This window comes from Nansenia antarctica (genome assembly GCF_963989245.1).
Source record: "Nansenia antarctica genome assembly, chromosome: 3".
NCBI lineage: Eukaryota > Metazoa > Chordata > Actinopteri > Argentiniformes > Microstomatidae > Nansenia > Nansenia antarctica.
The window spans coordinates 52529213-52548769 of NC_137688.1; the positions used below are offsets into that span (position 1 = coordinate 52529213).

The 19557-nt window shown below is 47.5% G+C and overlaps 1 protein-coding gene across 2 annotated transcripts in view; it reads left to right on the top strand.

Moving 5' to 3' along the window:
- Nucleotides 1-129: 129 nt before the first annotated feature.
- Nucleotides 130-19557, top strand: part of LOC308152733 (E3 ubiquitin-protein ligase RNF19A) — a 39787-nt gene continuing 20359 nt past the window's right edge. For both annotated transcript variants that reach the window (XM_080525791.1, XM_080525790.1), the window contains exons 1-4: nt 130-413; nt 7432-7907; nt 11310-11515; nt 11814-11961. In XM_080525791.1, the coding sequence (XP_080381917.1) occupies nt 261-413; nt 7432-7907; nt 11310-11515; nt 11814-11961 (983 nt within the window). In that variant the 5' untranslated portion in view covers nt 130-260. The remainder of the gene's footprint in view (nt 414-7431; nt 7908-11309; nt 11516-11813; nt 11962-19557) is intronic.

A 19557-nucleotide genomic window follows, 5' to 3' on the forward strand; every position in this document is an offset into this window, starting at 1 on the left:
CAGGCACATTCACTCACACACACACACACACACACACACGTACAGTACACACACACACTCCGACACACATACACACACACACTCCGACACACATACACACACACACACACACACACACACAAACACAAACACACACACACACACACACAAATTCCACACAGATACAGACAACACTCCTACACACACACACACACACACACACCAACTCAGTTGCGTCCTGCTCATGCCCGCCGTTCGGCTGCGTTCTCCAGCTCCACACCATGAAGCGGCCCAAGCAGCAGCCCCAGCCCCTGAGCTTCCTCAGCTTCTTCAGCCGCAAGCCCAAATCCGACCCCAGGCTGGAGAGGCCTGCGGGGGCCCGGCCCAGAGAGGAGGTGGCCATCACTCTGACGCCCAGCGAGTATGCAGAGCAGGTATGGAAGAGTCAGTGGCTTCGTCTCGTTAGCCTGCAGTAATCTGTTTTAATACTTGTTTTTGTATAGAGATCATTTGAGTCATGTAAGGTAATGTTAGGTAAACACCCAGAGACATTGTAGAAATGGTTAGAGAAATTGTAATTAATTAATTAATTAAATTAATAATTAATTTAATTTTAATTAATTAATTTTAATTTTGCCATTTAGCAGACGCTTTTAATCCAAAGCGATTTACAATTACGAATTACAGGGACATTCCCCCTGGAGTAACTGAGGGCAAAGTGCCTTACTCAAGGGCACACTAGTAGTGGTGTGGTTTCAGGCGGGATTTGAACTCACAACCTTCCGATCACAAGTCCAACTCACTATCCACTAGACCACCACTACCACTAAATTGTAGATCATAGCAGCGTGGGATACAGTTGTTGTACTTGTCCCCTCCTTCCCCCTCCTTCCCTCTAGTGACTATTTGTTTAATAAGCCTATTTTAAGTGTCACCTCCATTCTGTTGCCAAGAAACAGAGTAGCCTACATCAGTGCTCTACCCGAAACACACACACACACACACACACACACACACACACACACACACACACACACACACACACACACACTCACACACACTCTCTCTCTCTCTCTCTCTTTCGCTTGCTATGTCTCTCTCTCCCTCCCATTCTATGTCTGATAATAGCTTCTGATTTCTCTCATTACTTCAGTTCACTCTGTAAACTTAGTAACTTCAATGTGATTTATGTAGCACTTTTTACCAAGGCATTGTCACTGTGTTAAAAAGGCTTTGGAGGACTGAGTGGTCAAAGCGGCCAATCACTGGCCAGCAGAGGGCGGGACCAGGAAGTACGAGCGGAGAAAAAATACTGGCAGGTTGAGCAGGAATTACCAGCGGAGAAAGTTGCGAATACCTATTCGTTTAGTAGAGTTTAGTTAAGATTGTTATGTATCGTGAGTTGTGCGTCCACGATAAAGTGAGTAATCCTCTGTGTTTCCTCAGCATTGAGAGTAGTTCTGTGAGGTAGATAAATGTGTATTAGATGTTGTATGTTTGTCGGTTGGAGAGATTGCGTGATGTTATGACTGGCGCGTGCGCACTACTGCCCATATGCTGTACGTATGCTAGGTGTTTCCTCCAGGAATTTTTACAATGGTGGCGGGTAGCGTTGACCGCGCGCGCTCGCGATTTTTTTCGCGTGCACGCGCATGAAACGCGCACGCGCGCTCAAAACAACGACGTAATTTCAGCCAAAACTCGAGGATGGCCCAAAAAAATAAAATGTTTTCCCGTACGTCTCTTATTGTCTGTGTCTGCATGTTTTTCCAGCATGTAATTCCGTTGTCAATAAAAAATTCGTCTCCCCTTCTTTTCATTATCATTATGGAGGCTTTATGGTTGTTGTAACTATTATGGGAAGCGGTTGACACAGTAGCCGCTTTTCGTGTACGCTGCAGTGGATCCCTTCACAACGCAGAAGAAAGAGGAGAGAGAAAACATTGTCAATGTGCAGGGAAGAATCATGTATCAGCAGGGTTCAACAGTAACGCTTGCCTGGGGCAAGTAAAAAAATTCGCCGGGTTTGTTTGCGCGAGCCCGAAGACGCTGCTGGATCCTGGATCTGTTTACCTGTGTGCAGGAAGAAAAACAGACGGAGCAGGCGCCAGACCAGACTAGATGATTGTGGAGTGAAGAGATTATTAAAGCGTACGCGATGCGACGGGTGATCGACAAGCACGTACACTTTCATAATATCTTCACTCCACGATCATCTAGTCTGGTCTGGCGCCTGCTCCGTGTTCTTCCTGCACACCGATGCACAGATCCAGGATCCAGCACCGTCGTCGCGCATATTGTAACATTTGAAGTAGTTTGTAGACTACACGCAGCCTAGATGTATTCGACCAATCACAAAACAGTTTTGCAAGCGCGTCGCTTCGCGCTTGTGGGTGTGTCTAGCGATGTGAAGGTCTGAAAAGCGGCCTAAATTTTTTTTTTTTTTTTTTGAGAAATCTGAATGGTGGCGGAGGAAATTCCATCGTGGCGGTCCGCCACGATGAAATGCATGTAGAGGAAACACTGGTATATATGTATATGTGTTATAGGGTAGATAGCATGTGGCATAGGTATATGTGTATATATGTATGTTCAGTGGAGTCTGTGTAATGTTCTTACAGTTGCATTCTGTTGTCTTTGCAGAACCACAAGTTCACGCATTCATTAAAGCCTTTGATAGTAACCTGGCCTGGTTATTGTATCTACGCATAAAGGGACATCATAGTTCTAACTGGACTACCCACAGTGATTTGGACTATCCACCAGTCAAGTTTATATCTATATTTTTCAATGGTCCTTCGAGCCGGATAGGCAAATTGCTGTGGAAGATGCAACACCCTAAGCCAGAGGAGATGGTCACCCGACCCAGAAGACGGGGAATAGTTCCCTCCCACCTGTCGGACTACGACCTAAGCGGACCAGGGTCCCAGAGGCGGCTCCATACTACAGAGGTAGGGCCCCTCCCCTCCAGGGCCGCATCGCCGATCAGCCATGGCGGTGCACCAGACCAGAGAGAAATGTCCAAGGAGTGGGACCAGCTGACAAAGGATTGGGACCAGACTAGACAGGTATGGGGACTTGTTACTGCACTGAAAGAACTGAAGCAACAGAACAAAGAGCTCCAGCAACAGTGCCAGAGCCTGGAGGCAGGTATGAGAGCCCCATCCAGGTCTGCAACCCCACAGATACCTCCACGTTCCCGCCTGCCACCAAGCCCATATGATCGGCAAGAGAGGTGGCACCCAACACCAGCCCGGATGCAACCAACTGGGTATCCTGCTGGCCATGGAGAGGAGTACCTCCCCCCTCCTAACCATGTTGAAAAGCTAGCAGAGGATCTCTCCCACCTTAGAGTTTCACACCAGGTGGAAGAAGACCCCTCTCACACACCATACTATTCTGCCTCTCCCCACACAAGCTACCCCTGTGCAGACCAGTATGGCCAGAGAACACAGTCACGGTCAGGCTACACACCACGTGGCCCATGGGATAGGTATCCAGATGGAACACCCTGCGTCATCCTTACTATGCAGAACCCCCACCCCCCAGAGAGCGTACATATAGAGGACCCAAGCCATCGATTCCACAACTGACGTCGCCAGATCCAAGAGAGTTCTCAAGGATGAGGATTGCACTGGAGAATATCCTCCCGGATGATGCCACGGAGCGGTACAAGTTCCAGATCCTCACAGACCACCTGAGATGTGAGGAGGCGTTGCTCGTGGCAGATTCTTATAGTTACTCCAGACAGCCTTACACAGACACCATGTTAGCCCTCACCAAGATGTACGGGCAGCCTCACAAGCTGGCTGTGCAACGCATCGCAGAGGTGATGGATGGTCCAGATGTCCGCAGTGGAGATGCGAAAGCCTTTCGCCTGTTTGCCCTCCGTGTACGCTCACTGGTGGGCATGTTAGAACAGCTGGGGGAGAGAGGCCTTGTAGAGCTGCATTGTGGTTCCCACGTCCACAGATTGCTGGGTAAGCTACCTCATGACCTCACTGCCAGCTTCAAGAGGTTCATCCACCCCCTGAGAGTAACCATCCCCACGCTCATTGACTTTGCTGAGTGGCTAGAGTATGAACTCGAAGTGCAGGAAGAAATAGTTCAGTGTGTCAGCTACGAGAGGGACGAGTCATCCAACCGGAGGAGGGAGAACCAGAGGGACTCAATGCAATACAGCAAGACCACCACCATTCTCCTGGGTACCAATGAGACTGCAGCGACAAGTCCCCCCACAGCTCCTGCATCGGAGCCTTCAGCCAGCCACCAAAGCAATGTGGAGAAAGGGAAAGCCTATTGTCCATACTGCGACAACACCAGCCACTTTCTGAACAATTGTACTAACTTCAAGCAGCTGAACAAAGAGCAGACGGTGGCATGGATCAAAGGTAACAACCGATGCTGGCGCTGTGGCCGCGGTCATCACGCAGCTAAGTGCACACTGAAGGCCCCATGCAAGACTTGCAACAGAAGACACCTGATTGTACTGCATGAAGTGAACGAGAGAGCAGAGGATGAAGTGCCAGCAACGGATATCTGTCTCGTGAACACACCTAGCCAAGTCCTGTATGTCGACCGCCCAGTATCCAACTGTAAAGTGCTCCTGAAGATCAGTAAGGTCATCATAAGAAATGGAAACAGGTCATTGGAAGCATATGCTATCTTAGACGACGGATCAGAGAGGACCATCCTTCTCCAGGCCGCAGCACAGAAGTTAGGCCTGAAAGGCAAGCCAGAAGATTTGGTCCTCCGCACAGTCAGACAGGAGCTGCAGGTGCTTCACGGGGCGGCCGTATCCTTCACCATATCCCCCGTTGCTGAGCCAAAGAAGAGGTACAAGATCCAGAGTGCATTCTCCGCCGAGCAGCTGGGTCTGGCAGAGCACACCCATCCTGTCGGTGCACTACAGCAGAAGTACAAACATCTAGCCTGGTTACCTCTCCAGCCACTGAATAGAGTTCATCCAGTGTTGCTGATCGGCTCTGACTACACACACCTCATCACCCCCATAGCGCCTGTTAGATTGGGCCCGCCTGGTGGACCAGCTGCGGTGAAAACACGGCTGGGATGGACTCTGCAAGGCCCAGCTCAAGACATCAAGCTTGATCGTGGCCAGCCACAGTGTCTCTTCACATCCACAGCATCCCCGACAGACCCGTCCCCTCACGTGGAGAAGTTGCGGCAGATGGACGTGCTGCCGTATCGTAGTGAGAAGTTGGCCGTGAGATCGCGTCAAGATCAGGAGGCCGTGCACCTCCTTCAAGAACAGACGGTGAGAGTGAACGTCAATGGCATTGAGCGCCACGCCACACCCCTACTTCGAGTCAAAACCATGCCACCGCTACATGCCTCACCGGAAGCTGTGCTCCCGCAGCTGAGGGGAATTGAGAAACAGTTGGCTAAGGATCCGGAACAAACCGCTACTTACCCGGCAGAGATTCACAAACTAGCAGAAGCAGGCTACGCTGTGAAATTGGAGCCACATCAGGTGGAGAAGACAGAAGAGGCATGGTATATACCACACCATATAGTCCAACACAATGGAAAGAACCGGGTGGTGTATAATTGCTCCTTTCCATACCAAGGCCACAACCTCAACGAGCTCCTACTTCCAGGGCCTGCCTTAGGCCCCTCACTTCTGGCTGTGCTGTCAGAATCGTGTCGCTACAAAGTTTTTGTGGACACTCGAGTGGCGGAGATTCAAGGACTAACAGGGTCTGCCATCAAGAGTCAACCCAGCTGACGACCTCACGCGAAGACTCGCCCTCAAGGACCTGAGTGATGGCTGCAGGTGGACCCATGGCCCAGCATTCCTGAAACTGCCACCAACAGCGTGGCCTGAGAAGCCGGGTTCACCCGGCAACGAGCTCGACCACGAGATGAGACCTGCTGTTGCTGTGCTGACAATCTCAGTTTCATCGCTGCCAGATCTACAGCAACAACAGACCCTGCGTGACTACCTGGAAGTCATTGCCCGCCAGCTTCATGGGGCGGCGGACCCGTCAACTTCCCTGACAGCAGACACTTACGCTGTTGCCGAACTGGAAGCCCTGCAACAGGCACAGAGAGACTCCTTTGCGGATGAGGTAGCCCAGCTGAAGGCCAGTAAACCGGTGGCAAAATCCAGCCGCCTCATGGCACTTGCCCCAGAGCTTGACGAGGCTACAGTACTCATCAGAGTGGGTGGACGTCTCCGCCGCAGCAGCGACCTCGCATCAGACGTGGCGGACCCTGATCCCATCACCCCCAACTGTCTCCGCATGGGGCGGCGGGATGCATCCCTACCTCAGGTCGTTTATGAGGGTCCCAAGACCCTAGGTCGCAGAAGATGGCGATATAGCCAGACATTGGCTGACCACTTTTGGAAACACTTTCTCAGGCACTACCTTCCAGGACTCCAGGCCCGTCAGAAATGGAAATCATCAGCCTCCCTGCCCTTCCTGAAGAAGAGTGATCGTCGCTGCTTATCTGTACCCTCTGGCCTTTTCGGATGTTCAAATTCGCTCTGTGAATTTGGGGGCGGCTGTTAAAAAGGCTTTGGAGGACTGAGTGGTCAAAGCGGCCAATCACTGGCCAGCAGAGGGCGGGACCAGGAAGTACGAGCGGAGAAAGAATACTGGCAGGTTGAGCAGGAATTACGAGCGGAGAAAGTTGCGAATACCTATTCGTTTAGTAGAGTTTAGTTAAGATTGTTATGTATCGTGAGTTGTGCGTCCACGATAAAGTGAGTAATCCTCTGTGTTTCCTCAGCATTGAGAGTAGTTCTGTGAGGTAGATAAATGTGTATTAGATGTTGTATGTTTGTCGGTTGGAGAGATTGCGTGATGTTATGACTGGCGCGTGCGCACTACTGCCCATATGCTGTACGTATGCTAGGTGTATGTTTGATGTGCTGTGAGTGTATATATGTATATGTGTTATAGGGTAGATAGCATGTGGCATAGGTATATGTGTATATATGTATGTTCAGTGGAGTCTGTGTAATGTTCTTACAGTTGCATTCTGTTGTCTTTGCAGAACCACAAGTTCACGCATTCATTAAAGCCTTTGATAGTAACCTGGCCTGGTTATTGTATCTACGCATAAAGGGACATCATAGTTCTAACTGGACTACCCACAGTGATTTGGACTATCCACCAGTCAAGTTTATATCTATATTTTTCACACTGTATCAAAAGGGCTAGGAGCATTGGCAGTGTTCAAGTTTAAGTTTGTTGTATTTTGTTCCCATGACAGAGGTTAGTTGACCAATTAAAACACTAACAAAGAAAAGCAATCTAGTACCATATATACAGGGATTAGGACTTGGTGTTTTGTCATGTTTTGTCTTGCTCTGACAGGCCTAAATTTGTGTGAGTTGCCTACCTTATAGTTTATGGATTGATACATATATTTTCTAGCCCGAGCAGCCTCGGATGACAATGCTACTTCTTCTCTCTCTCTCTCCAGGACCAGACCATTACAACAGAGGAGGGCGAAGACTCGGGAGTTGGTGGAACAGAAGGAGGAGGTGGGGGAGGGAGAGCGACAGGAGAGGATGTTGGCGCGTCGGCGGAGTGTGGGGGGGTTAGCAGCGGCTCCACCGGCGTCCTGTCCCTATCCTCAGCCAGCCAGGACCAGCTATTGGATGAGCACCTGGAGGAGTGCCCGCTGTGCTTGCTCAGCCAGCCGCGGTGCCGCTTCCCGCGCCTCACTTCCTGTTCCCACCGAGCCTGCTCCGACTGCCTGCGTCAGTACCTGCGCATCGAGATCTCGGAGAGCCGCGTGGGCATCGCATGCCCGCAGTGCCCTGAGGCGTTGGCGCCGCCAGATGTGCGTGCCATCCTAGATGACCGGGCGCTGCTGGATCGCTTCGAGGAGTACCAGTTACGGCGCTTCTTGGCGGCCGACCCAGACACACGCTGGTGCCCTGCGCCCGACTGCAGGTGAGGGATCACAACCGCCAAAAGTGTGATCAATTTCACAATTATTCATTGAGTCAATTTGGTTTATTCTGTGGAGTCAAATCCATATACATGTAATCATCAGCTCCAACAAGGAGTCATGATTTTAAATTCTGAATCATTTATAATCAGTACCATTCAGGGTGTCAGCTCCCTATAACGTACAGGAAACCAGCTCCATAATAGGGCATTAGGTCAAACGAAAAACAAACGAAATGTACAAATAGTACGTAATGGCCAGCGCTCGACCACGACACCAGATTTTCGAAAGCGCTTTGTCTGGACCAAAACAGCACGTTCTCCACTGAATCTTTTTTTTATCATGTGACCTCATTCATTGATTGCTACCATTTACATTTTACAACAAGTCATTTAGCAGAAGCTTTTATTCAAAGCGACTTACAACAAGTACATTTGTATAAGTAAGTGAATCAACTATACTATCAGTTATCGTAAGATCGTAAAAACCTTATTTACCGATTTTATCATGGCCATTGTGTCCGCTTTTATAGCTCAAATCTACATAGTGGACCATAAAAATAAAATAAAAGAAGCCCATGGTCAAGTGACAGTACAGAATACTGTATGTGTCCTGTGGCTTCAGAAGAAGAGAACCCTCTGTGCCTGTGTGTCACCGTCCTGTTGTTGGTGACACACTTGCATGACGAAGCACGTACACGGGAGCATTACGCATCGCCGTGGCGCCTGGCGTTGGGTGTCTGTTGGATGTAACAGGATAGGGGCCGTTGACGGGAAGTAGCGGTGGGAGGAGGGGGCAGTGTGTGTGTGTGTGTGTGTGTGTGTGTGTGTGTGTGTGTGTGATGGGGTTGTTTCGTGTCTCTAGCCTGACCACTCTCTTCCTCTGTGGGGGGCTCTGGGTTGTCTGTCTCTTTCAGTTCTCACTGTTTCGTGGCTCAGAAACACTGAGCCAAAGATCAATCAGTACTCCATTTCATCTGACATTGTGTTGAATTTTGAAATATGACAAAGAGAGACAACTGGCCTCCTATCTATCCCATGCTGCATAAGGGTCAGGAAAAAGTATGCAAAAAATGTTTGCTTTTTTAACACTATAAGCTTGCTTTAACTTCTTATGTTGCCCTCTCACCGTCCTGCAGTAATGCAGTAGGCCTATTAGGTGGAAGCGTACGTTGAAAATTAAGTCTTTGAAATAGGATGTTGTGATCAGGGGACGTTGGTGGAGGAAGAAACCTCCACCAGCCTCCCCTGGTTGTGATGTTACATAAGATAGAAATTCATAGCTGGTGATTTGTCACCAATGTTCACACACATTCCTAAAGGTATTAGTGACAGAAGTTTAGCAAGAGATTATGGTAACTCTTTGAATGCGTGCGTGTGACATGAGGCGTTTTTGTGTGAGAATCAACACCCCATTTCATTTAAAAGTGTGAGAATCTATATGTGTGTGAATATCTATTGATGTGTCTTTGCTTCTGTGTGCTTGCGAGACAGTGTATTTGTGTGTGTGTGGAGTGACATCAGCTACTCTATTGATGTACTGTTTCGATGACATCACCCGGAAACAGCAATGATCGACTCATTAGTGTGGTCATTGACCTGATTGAGTTAACTCTCTTGGGGCAGTAGCTAGTGCTGCCAGTTGGCATGGGGAGGGTTGTTATGTTCAATTCTCGCTCAAGGCAACCTACTCCACACTGCCATTCGCTACATTGGTGTTTATGGTTAGTCAGGTGTGTTCTGTCACATCATTTGTGCATAGGGTTAGGGTTAGGGTTTGGAGTCTGCAATTGGTGTTGATCAACATGAATACCAAAGAGTTGTCACTGCAAAACAAGGAAGCCTATTATTCGGCTGAGAAATGTGAAAAAAACTATCATAAAAAAAACTATCATAAACATATCCAAAACCCTAGGCAACAGTTTGGAACATCATTCAAAAGAAGAAAGAAAAAAAATGTCGATGATGTTCCAACAGTTTTGAACATAATCCAAAAGGCCATGGAAGACTTCTACAGTGGATGACCGAAGAATGCTCATCATAACTAAGAAAAATCCCCTACCGACCCAGGAACACTCCAGGAGATAGGCGTGAATGTATCAGAGACTACTACCATCCACAAAAGACATCACCAGCAGAACTGCAGAGACTACACTGCAAGGTGTAAACCACTAGTTAGCAATAGAAGCCGGTGGGCCAGATTACAGTTTGCTCAAAGTACATAAACAAGCCTGCAGAGTTTTGGAAAAAGATATTGTGGACAGATCAGACAAAGACGAACATACCAGAGTGATAGCACGTGCAAAGTGTGGAGAAAAAAAGGAACTGCCCAAAATCACCTAATCTATGAAATTATTTAGAAAGTTACGCAATATTTATGCAAGTCTCTCTCTCTCTCTCTCTCTCTCTCTCTCTCTCTCTCTCTCTCTCTCTCTCTCTCTCTCTCTCTCTCTCTCTCTCTCTCTCTCTCTCTCTCTCTCTATCCATCCACCCATCCATCCATCCATCCATCCATCTATCTATCTATCTATCTATCTATCTATCTATCTATCTACAGTACCTGCATTTGCATATTGTATGTTGCTATAAGCACAGCAGCTCAACATCTATGCTCTACGCATGCTGAGTGTGTCATTGAATTTCAACAACGGTTGGTCGGTTGCCGACTTGTTCCCCCTTTGACCAGCTGCCGTTACTTTGAATGTCTTTGGAACAGCCCTCACAGGTTTTCCATCCACAAAACTGGCTCCCTAATTTATGGAATACTGACCCGTATATATTGTAATGTGTGCTACGCCCGCCCAGGGAGTTCACTTTCACGGGGCAGTTGCTAGCGTGGCCAGGGGAAGGTTGTGAGTTCAATCCCGCTTATGGCAACCTACGCTACCCCGCCACCGTTCGCTGCATTGGCGCTGTATGTGCCATTGGAGAGGTGTGTCCACACGAGGGACTTGGTACAGTGAAGCGTGAGGGAACGCTCTCCTGTACGGAGGGGATAGTGTAACCAGTGTAAGGTTCATTAGCATCAAGGGAGTTAATTCTCTTGGTGCAGTTGCTAGTGTGACCGGCCGGTTGGCAAGACCGAAGAAGGTCGTTGTGAGTTCGATCCCCGCTTAGGGCAATATACTCGAACCCACTTTTCACTACTACGTATATGCATAAAGTGTATATACTGTATGTACTGTATGTGTATACCTTTGCATATCTCATATTTTTGCACATATGCAAATACCTCTTTTGATATAGCCTCTAATTTATACATCTGTATACACCATACTGTACATATAGCTACCTTAAGTGTACGTAGCTTACTGCTATCCATCTCCTGTGTATACCTCTAACTACCCTTCTTGCCATACTGTATGATAGGATATCACCTATCACTATATATCTGTCTCTCCACAGCTATGCAGTGATTGCCTACGGCTGTGCCGAGTGCCCCAAGCTGAGCTGTGGTCGAGACAGCTGTGACACAGAGTTCTGCTACCACTGCCGGCAGCTGTGGCACCCGGACCAGACGTGCGACCAGGCCCGGCGCCAGCGCGCCCGCCACACCTCGAGTACCAATGACGCGTCCACCCTCTACGTGTTCAACGAGGAGCCGGGAGGAGGTGCGTCAGCATGACATGTCACACAATCTCCAAAGAATGTATACTGTACAACTTTTAGTGATGGAACTCTTCAACTATCAGGGAGAAATAGTGATACTTTATTTTTTATTTTTATATAAATAAAAAATATATATACAGTATTATTATTTAAAATCTTATTTTTTTATCATTTACTGTAACAGCCCATGGTAATGTTGACCAGTGACTTAGCCAAACATATTTTGTGTGTGTGTGTGTGTGTGCGTGCGTGCGTGCGTGCGTGCGCATCTGTGTATGTGTGTGTTGCTTCTCATTTCAGATGCGGAGGAGATAAAGGCATGTCCACGCTGCAGCGCCTACATCATGAAGACCAACGACGGCAGCTGCAACCGCATGAACTGCACTGTGTGCGCCTGTCAGTTCTGCTGGTTGTGCATGCAGGAGATCACCGACGTGCACTACCTCAGGTACAGAACTGATGCGGTTAACGGTCCACAGTTTAAAAAATAAATAAATAATAATACAATTTGATCTAAACTTGTTTTAATAAGGCTTTAGTAAGTTACAGATAGATACTACTGTACATACATGCTGTACTTCATGAACAACAATCATCTGGACATTAGTCTTGTAAAAAAAAAAATGGAGGCTGGTGGAGGGAGAAATCCGAGGACGGCTCATTGTAAAGCATGGAATGGAATAGGGCTGCCACAAACGATTATTTTCATAGTCGACTAGTCACCGATTATTTTATCGATTAGTCGACTAATCGGATAATAAATTACAGCTTATCGCACAATTACTCAATCGCTCTTATTTAGCTATCATCTTCTAAATTTAGCTTGAAGTTGTTAGTTGTTGTTGTAGGCATGTGCTAACTAAAAGACAATTAAAATGATTGTTCACTCAAAAATAGATATTTTAATGAACTTTGCAGATTTATTTCTGGCATCACTTGCATGTAATGTAATGTAAAGTAGTAGAGAGTGCAAACTGCTCAGTAAAATGAGGTAGGCTAGGCACTAGGCAACCAAAAGAATACAAAAACAAAAATAAATACTTGTACAGAGTACAAAAGTTTTGCTTTCCATAGTAGAACGTGCCTTCTTAGCACTGTAACGTTAACATTTTTAGCTATTTGATAAGTATCGCTTTGATGACAACGTTACAGCACATAACGTAAAATAATGTAAGAAGGCTTTTAACGTAACGATATCGTTAGCCAATAACAAGCTAACTAGTTTACCGAGACGAGCCATCGTCTTCCTCGTCATCTGCCACAACGTGCTTCCTTTTGAGATGCTCGAGCATCATAGACGTGCTGCCATGATAAGCGAGTTCAGCTTTGCAAATTGTATATTTTCCATTCTTTTTTTCAACGTTGTGGTTGAAATGCTCCCACACTTTACACGTACGAGGACGGGAAGACATTTCTCTCTGTTTGTTTTTCCGGGGATGTCACGTGTGCCCCGGATGACCGACACTGCGCATGTACATCAAAGACACTGGGAGACGCTAGCCAGTGGCAGCTTCAGGGAAGAAAAACGAAAAACGGAAAAAAAAACGGATTTTTTTTTTCTTATTTCAGCTCCCAAAAAACATGCGACGACGTCGATTACCAAATATGTCGGCGACGATTTTGGTAATCGACGTCATCGCGACTAGTCGACTAATCGTGGCAGCCCTAGAATGGAATGAGGAATGGTATCACACAAATGAACCATTCCATTCCATGGTATCAAACACATTCCTCATTCCATTCCATGCATTACAATGAGCCTGTACTCTGATTCATTTAACAAAGATGCCAGGACACCTTATTCCCTAATATCTGGTATTGCCCCCTTTTGGCTGAAATAACCTCAATTAGACGTTTCCTATTACTGTCTACCAGTCTCTGACATCGACTAGGAGAAGGTTTTTCCCACTCCTCCATACAGAATTCTTTCAGCTGTGTGATGTTTGAGGGATGGCTTGCATGCACAGCCCATTTCAAATCACCCCACAGCATCTCAATAGGATTAATATCTGGGCTTTGACTTGGCCATTAGAACTCTCCATGTCTTTCTCTTGAGACATTCCTTGGTGGATTTACTGGAATGTTTTGGATCATTGTCATGTTGCATGGTCCACATCCGCTTCAGCTTACATTTTTGGACAGATGGTCTCACATTTTCCACAAGCACCCTCGGATACAATAAAGAATTCATAGTGGATTCTATGATGGTGAGCTGGCCAAGCCCTGCTGCAGCAAAGCAGCCACAAACCATGACATTTCCAAACCCATGCTTCATAGTCGGTATGAGGCTCTTGTTTTTTTATTGGACAGAGACAGTGTAGACTCTAGAGCAGGGGTGGCCAACCCGCGGCTCGCAAGCCGCATGTGCAGGGGTGCACATAACTGGTGCGCCAGTGCGCATGCGTCGCCAAAATGCATGCTGCGCGGCAGATCAGCCGCATGAAGGCGCTCTTGCGCACCAACAGTTTTTTTTTTTTTTTTTTGGGAAAAGTTGATTTCAGTGTTTACAGAACAGAGCAGTGCTTAAAGAGATGTCCGTTTATATCAGTGTGTTTAAAGAACAGACATTCAGTTAGTGCTTAAAGAGATGTCAGTTGATTTCATTGTGTTTAAAGGAGTCAGACAGACTTTCATTCTTAAAGAGCAGTCATTTGATTTTGCATTTGATTCTTTTGTTTTGCACACAATAATTTGGTCGTTGATCTTTATTTATGAATAAATGTCGTTTTGCTAATAATATATCCATGTATCCCTTTTTTATCCATCCTGTGGGACGGGTCGTGACTCGCGAGCTCGGGGAGCACCAAGCAGCATCCCTAGGTGCTCCTCTGAGCACTGGCCCCAAAAAGTTATGTGCACCCCTGCGCATGTGGCTCTTTGCCTGTCTCTGTGCGGCTCTTTAATCCATTCATTAAAAGTGCGTGGCTCACTCTCTGTGTCTCAATAGGCGTCGTTTTGGTATGGCAATTCATGGCACTCGCCATACCTGGCTTAACATTTTAAAAAATCTGAAACACGTTTAGTCATTTTGGTGATTTTATCCACTACACACAACGGTAACTCAAAACCTCCCGGCTCCATCTCACCCCACTAGCCAGGCGCTGTAGTGGAGCGCAGGGTTGCCAGACGGGATTGACAATTTCCAGCCCAACCAGTCTAAAAGCTGCCGAATCCAGCCGTCCAGAGTGACCAAAAGTAGGCCTATCTGGCAACACTGGAGCGGGACATCGGTTCCTCAATAAACAAGCCATGAGTAACGTTAATGTTAAAACCTTGTCCACGATTCTCGTTCATTCAGGTGTGTTAAACAAACTGTATAAATGCCATTTACATACTGTTGGTTCACATGTAAGTTCATGTCATGTTCTGTCAGTACAAACATGTTCTAATGTTATTTTAGTGAGTTCGCTAGTTAGCGAACATTACAGATTACAAGAGCTTGTTTACGTATGTCAACAATGTCTCTATTCTCAATAATGTCAGTAATAATTGTACCAAATTGGGGCCAGTAACACTGACTTGTGTGTGAGTAAGTTATATGTGTGTGCAAGCATGTTTTTGATATTATCAATCGTCTCACTTTTACTAGGTGAGCTGGTAAAACAAATATGCCAGGGGAAAAAAGGAAAATGGACATAAAGACCTCTTTTGGTCAAAGGTCAGCAGAGACAAGTACAGGGACACAGGTGAGGTCTAAACTGGTGACAGGGACAGGGACACAGGTGAGGTCTAATCTAGCGTTTTAACAGTGCAGTTAATGTCGAGTTGAGAATAGCTAAATCTGTAATGTTTTGTTTCTAAGGAGATTGAACCAGTCTGCCTGCTAGGAAAGATGTAGGCTACTACCTGCATACTGTAGTTGTCTCCTTTATTCATTACCTTAATGTCATATAAGTCAATTGTATAGAAACAACTCACCAAAATTGACTATTGCACAACTGTTTTGAAAAAAAAATCCATGAGGGGGGGAACCCCCCTTCAACCCCCCCACTCAGACCTTGCCATACCTTGCCATTTGCTGAAATGACACCACTGGTCTCATAGCCTATTGGAAATGTATTGCGTGTGTGTGAATGAGCGCTTTTGTGAGCCTGCATGTATGATGTGGCTCTTTCTGGTACCCCAACAATGTTTTGTGGCTCTTAGTCTCCGACTGGTTGGCCACCCCTGCTCTAGAGAGACGGGAAAGTAGGAGGAGGGAATGTCAGCAGGGCATGGGATTCAAACCCATGCTGACATGGGCATGTGTGTGCACTGTAGGCTGCAGTACTAGACCACTGGACCACCCCAGGCCATCGTCCAGACAATTTTTGTCTGGCTGTCAAAACCTGTCTGGGTTGCACATAACTATACTTTAATAGTACAGGACAGGTTTTGGCTAGTAGCTTTTGACCAGTACCATTGTAACTGGCGTTTACTGTACCTGCCACAGATTCTCATTGGAATATATGTGGATAAACATTTTGTTTCTCATGACTGCTAAACTTGAGGAGATGTGGTTTTGCCTGATTAATTAGGAAATAAGGATGTTACTACTATCTGTTTCATATCATTAAAACAGACTAGTAGCCACGATCTGTAATTGAATTTGATACTCTATGTAGATTACATCCATGTTGTGTTGGTTCATGCTTAGGTCTCTGTTTTTAAACCGCAGTACTTTAACTGCATGCGAGTTGAGGTTGCCATTGATTTTTCCAGTCCTGTACATCAGCCAGTGTTGACTTTTCATCAATTCATCAACTAAATCTCCCTCCATGTTGCCATGCAACCCAAGCTGGAGAGACTGACCAGAAGCAGATTAGTTTAATTTAAAGGAGCCCCTCCTTCTGCTGGCATAGTGCTATATGGAAAGTGATTGCATGTGTTAAAAAAGTAAAGTGATTGCATGTGTTAAAAAAGTAAAGTGATTGCATGTTAGTGTGCAAATACGCATTAGGGTTCGTTACCTTTAATGTAATCTGTACATATACATGTTGTGTGTGTTTAAGTAGCATTACTGAGGTAAGTAGGCTATGTACTTATGTGTGTGTCTTTTTTGGTTATTATACACAATAGTAAATGGGTGTGTCTGTGTGCGTGTTGTATTTGGAATTTTGTGTGAGTGTGTGTCCTACCTTCTTTTCGATATGTCTGTCTGAGTTCAACCCCTTCCTCTGCGTCTGTCCCCCTCCTACAGGCGGCAGCATTCCAGGAATCGTCGCAACTGAATCTCAGATTTTGATATTTCGCGTAGCGTAAATGAATGAATGAATGAATGAATGGACTTTATTGTCATTGCTACAGTACAGGTACCAAACAACGAAATTTAGGAGGGGTGGCTCCCCTGGTGTTAGGAAAGGGAAAAAAAAAAACTTTAAAAAAAAAAATCACAAGAAGGGAAGGAGCTGGTTTACATAAATAAAGGCTATGTACACAATCCACTGTACTATACTGTACAGATAGACGACTAGGGTTGTCATATTGCACAATAGTATTGTTTCACGTTATTTAAAGTGTCACAGTTTGCAGGCTTGAAATGTACATGTTTGTGCCTCAGCACTACACCTGATTTTTTCAGTCCAGCAGCTGCCATACAATCCGTCCAGACTGTCCAGGGCCCAGAACTTAGGTCTTTGCTGTGTTCAGGGCCTGGACGGCCCTGTGGTAGAAGCTGTTCTTCAGTCTGTTTGTCTTAGCGGCCAGGGTCCTGAATCGCCTTTTCGAGGGCAGCCTGGTAAAGTGTACGTGCCCAGGGTGGGTCGGGTCCCTGGAGATCTTGGAGGCCTTCCTGAGACAGCGTGTGTTGTACAGCTCTTCCAGAGAGGGGAGGGGGGCGCCGGTGATCTTCTGTGCTGTTCTCACGACTCTCTGTAGCGCATTTCTCTCCGCTGTTGTGCAGCTGGAGAACCAGTTACAGATGCCGTAGGTGAGGATGCTCTCCACTGCGCCGCGGTAAAAGGTCACCAGTATCTCCTGCTTGCTGTGTTCCTTCCTGAGGCATCTCAGGGTGTATAGCCGCTGTTGTGCCCTCTTGATGGTGCCTTTTGTGTTGTCCTTCCAGGTCAGGTCATCCCGCATGTGATGTCCCAGGAATCGGAGGGTTGAGACTCTCTCCACGCTCTCTCCGTCGATGAGCAGGGGCTGGATCTCAGACTTTTTCCTCCTGAAGTCTACGATGATTTCCTGGGTCTTTGACTTGTTCAGCAGCAGGTTGTTAACTTTGCACAGCTTGCTCAGTTGCTCTACCTCATCCCTGTACGCCGCCTCGTCCCCCCCCGAGATACATCCCACCACGGTGGTGTCGTCTGCAAACTTTACGATGTAGTTGCTGGGGTGGACGGGGGTGAAGTCGTAGGTGTAGAGGTTGTAGAGGATGGGGCTTAGCACGCAGCCCTGGGGGGACCCAGTGCTGAGGCTGAGGGCTGTGGAGGTGTGGGGGCCCACCCGCACCCTCTGGGGGCGGTCGGTCAGGAAGTCCTTGATCCACGCACATATAGAGTGTGATAGACCCAGGTCTAGTAGTTTGGTCACTAGCCTGTCTGGAAGGATGGTGTTGAAGGCGGAGCTGAAGTCCACGAAGAGCAGTCTCGCGTAGCTGTTTCCCCTCTCCAGGTGGGATAGAGTGGCGTGGAGAGTCGTCGCGATGGCGTCCTCTGTGGACCTGTGGGCTCTGTAGGCGAACTGGTATGGATCCAGGTTGGGCGGGAGGCGTGTGAGTATGTGGGCCCGGACTAGTTTCTCGAAGCACTTCATGATGATTGGTGTGAGTGCCACCGGGCAGTAGTCGTTTAGGCAGCTCACCGTGCTTTTCTTCGGGACTGGGATGATAGTTGAGGTTTTCAGGCAGGGTGGGACGGTGGCCTGGGACAGGGACTGGTTAAAGATGTTGGTGAAAACCCCGGCCAGCTGGTCGGCGCAGTCTCTCAGCACCCGTCCCAGGACGCCATCCGGCCCCGAGCCTTTCCTGGGGTCCACCGCCTTCAGTACGCGTCTCACTTCATGCTCTGTGAGGGTGAGGCTGCTGAGAGCTGGAGAGAGTGGTGTTTGTGTTGCGGTTACCTCCGTTCGCCCCTCGTCGAACCGGGCGTAGAAGGTGTTCAGCTTTCCCGCCAGCAGGGGGTCGTCCTCTGCGGCTGTGAGCCTGTTGGCTCTGAAGTTTGTCATCTGCTGAACCCCCTGCCACATCCACCTGGAGTCGTTGCTCAGGAGGCATTCCTCAATCTTCTCTCTGTGCTCTGCCTTGGCCGCTTTGATTCCGCGCTTTAGGTTGGCCCTGGTGGAGCTGTACAGCGGTGTGCTCTTCCCTGCGAAGAAGGCGTTGTCCCTCTCGTTGATCAGTTTTTGGACCTTCCCAGTCATCCATGGCTTCGTGTTGGGGTAGACCTGGACCCGTTTGTCCACGGTGACTGAGTTGGTGCAGTTCACTATGTGGTTCAGAACCGACGACGTGTACTGTTCCAGGTCCTCATGCTCATATTCCTGCCATAGGGTGTCATTTAGGCAGATCTGCAGTGGAGCGGACCCTTCTGGCCAGGTTCTGACAGTCTTAGTGGTGATGGGAGCACTTTTCCCCATGGTAGTGTATGCAGGGATCAGGAGGATTGACACATGGTCAGACATGCCTAGATGAGCTAGCGGACTAGCCTTGTAAGCACGTTTGATGTTGGTGTATACCTTGTCCAGTGTTTTTTCTCCTCTTGTTGCACATTTCACATGCTGATAGAACTTGGGTAGTACTGCCTTCAGGTCGACATGATTGAAATCTCCTCCTATGATGTGAATAGCCTGTGGATCAGTGCTTTGTTGGCCACTGATGACGTCATATAGCTGCGCCAATGCTAGGCTGCCGTCCGCGCTAGGCGCTATGTACACACATGTTATAAACACCGCGTTAAACTCCCTCGGGAGGTATGTGGGTCGGCATTTAACAGTCAAGTATTCCAGGTCTGGGGAGCAGTGGCTACTTACAGTTTTCGTGTTTAAGCACCAGCTATCCTTCGTCGATATTATGATCCCACCCCCACGGGACTTGCCGCTAAGCTGCGTTCGGTCCGCGCGATGT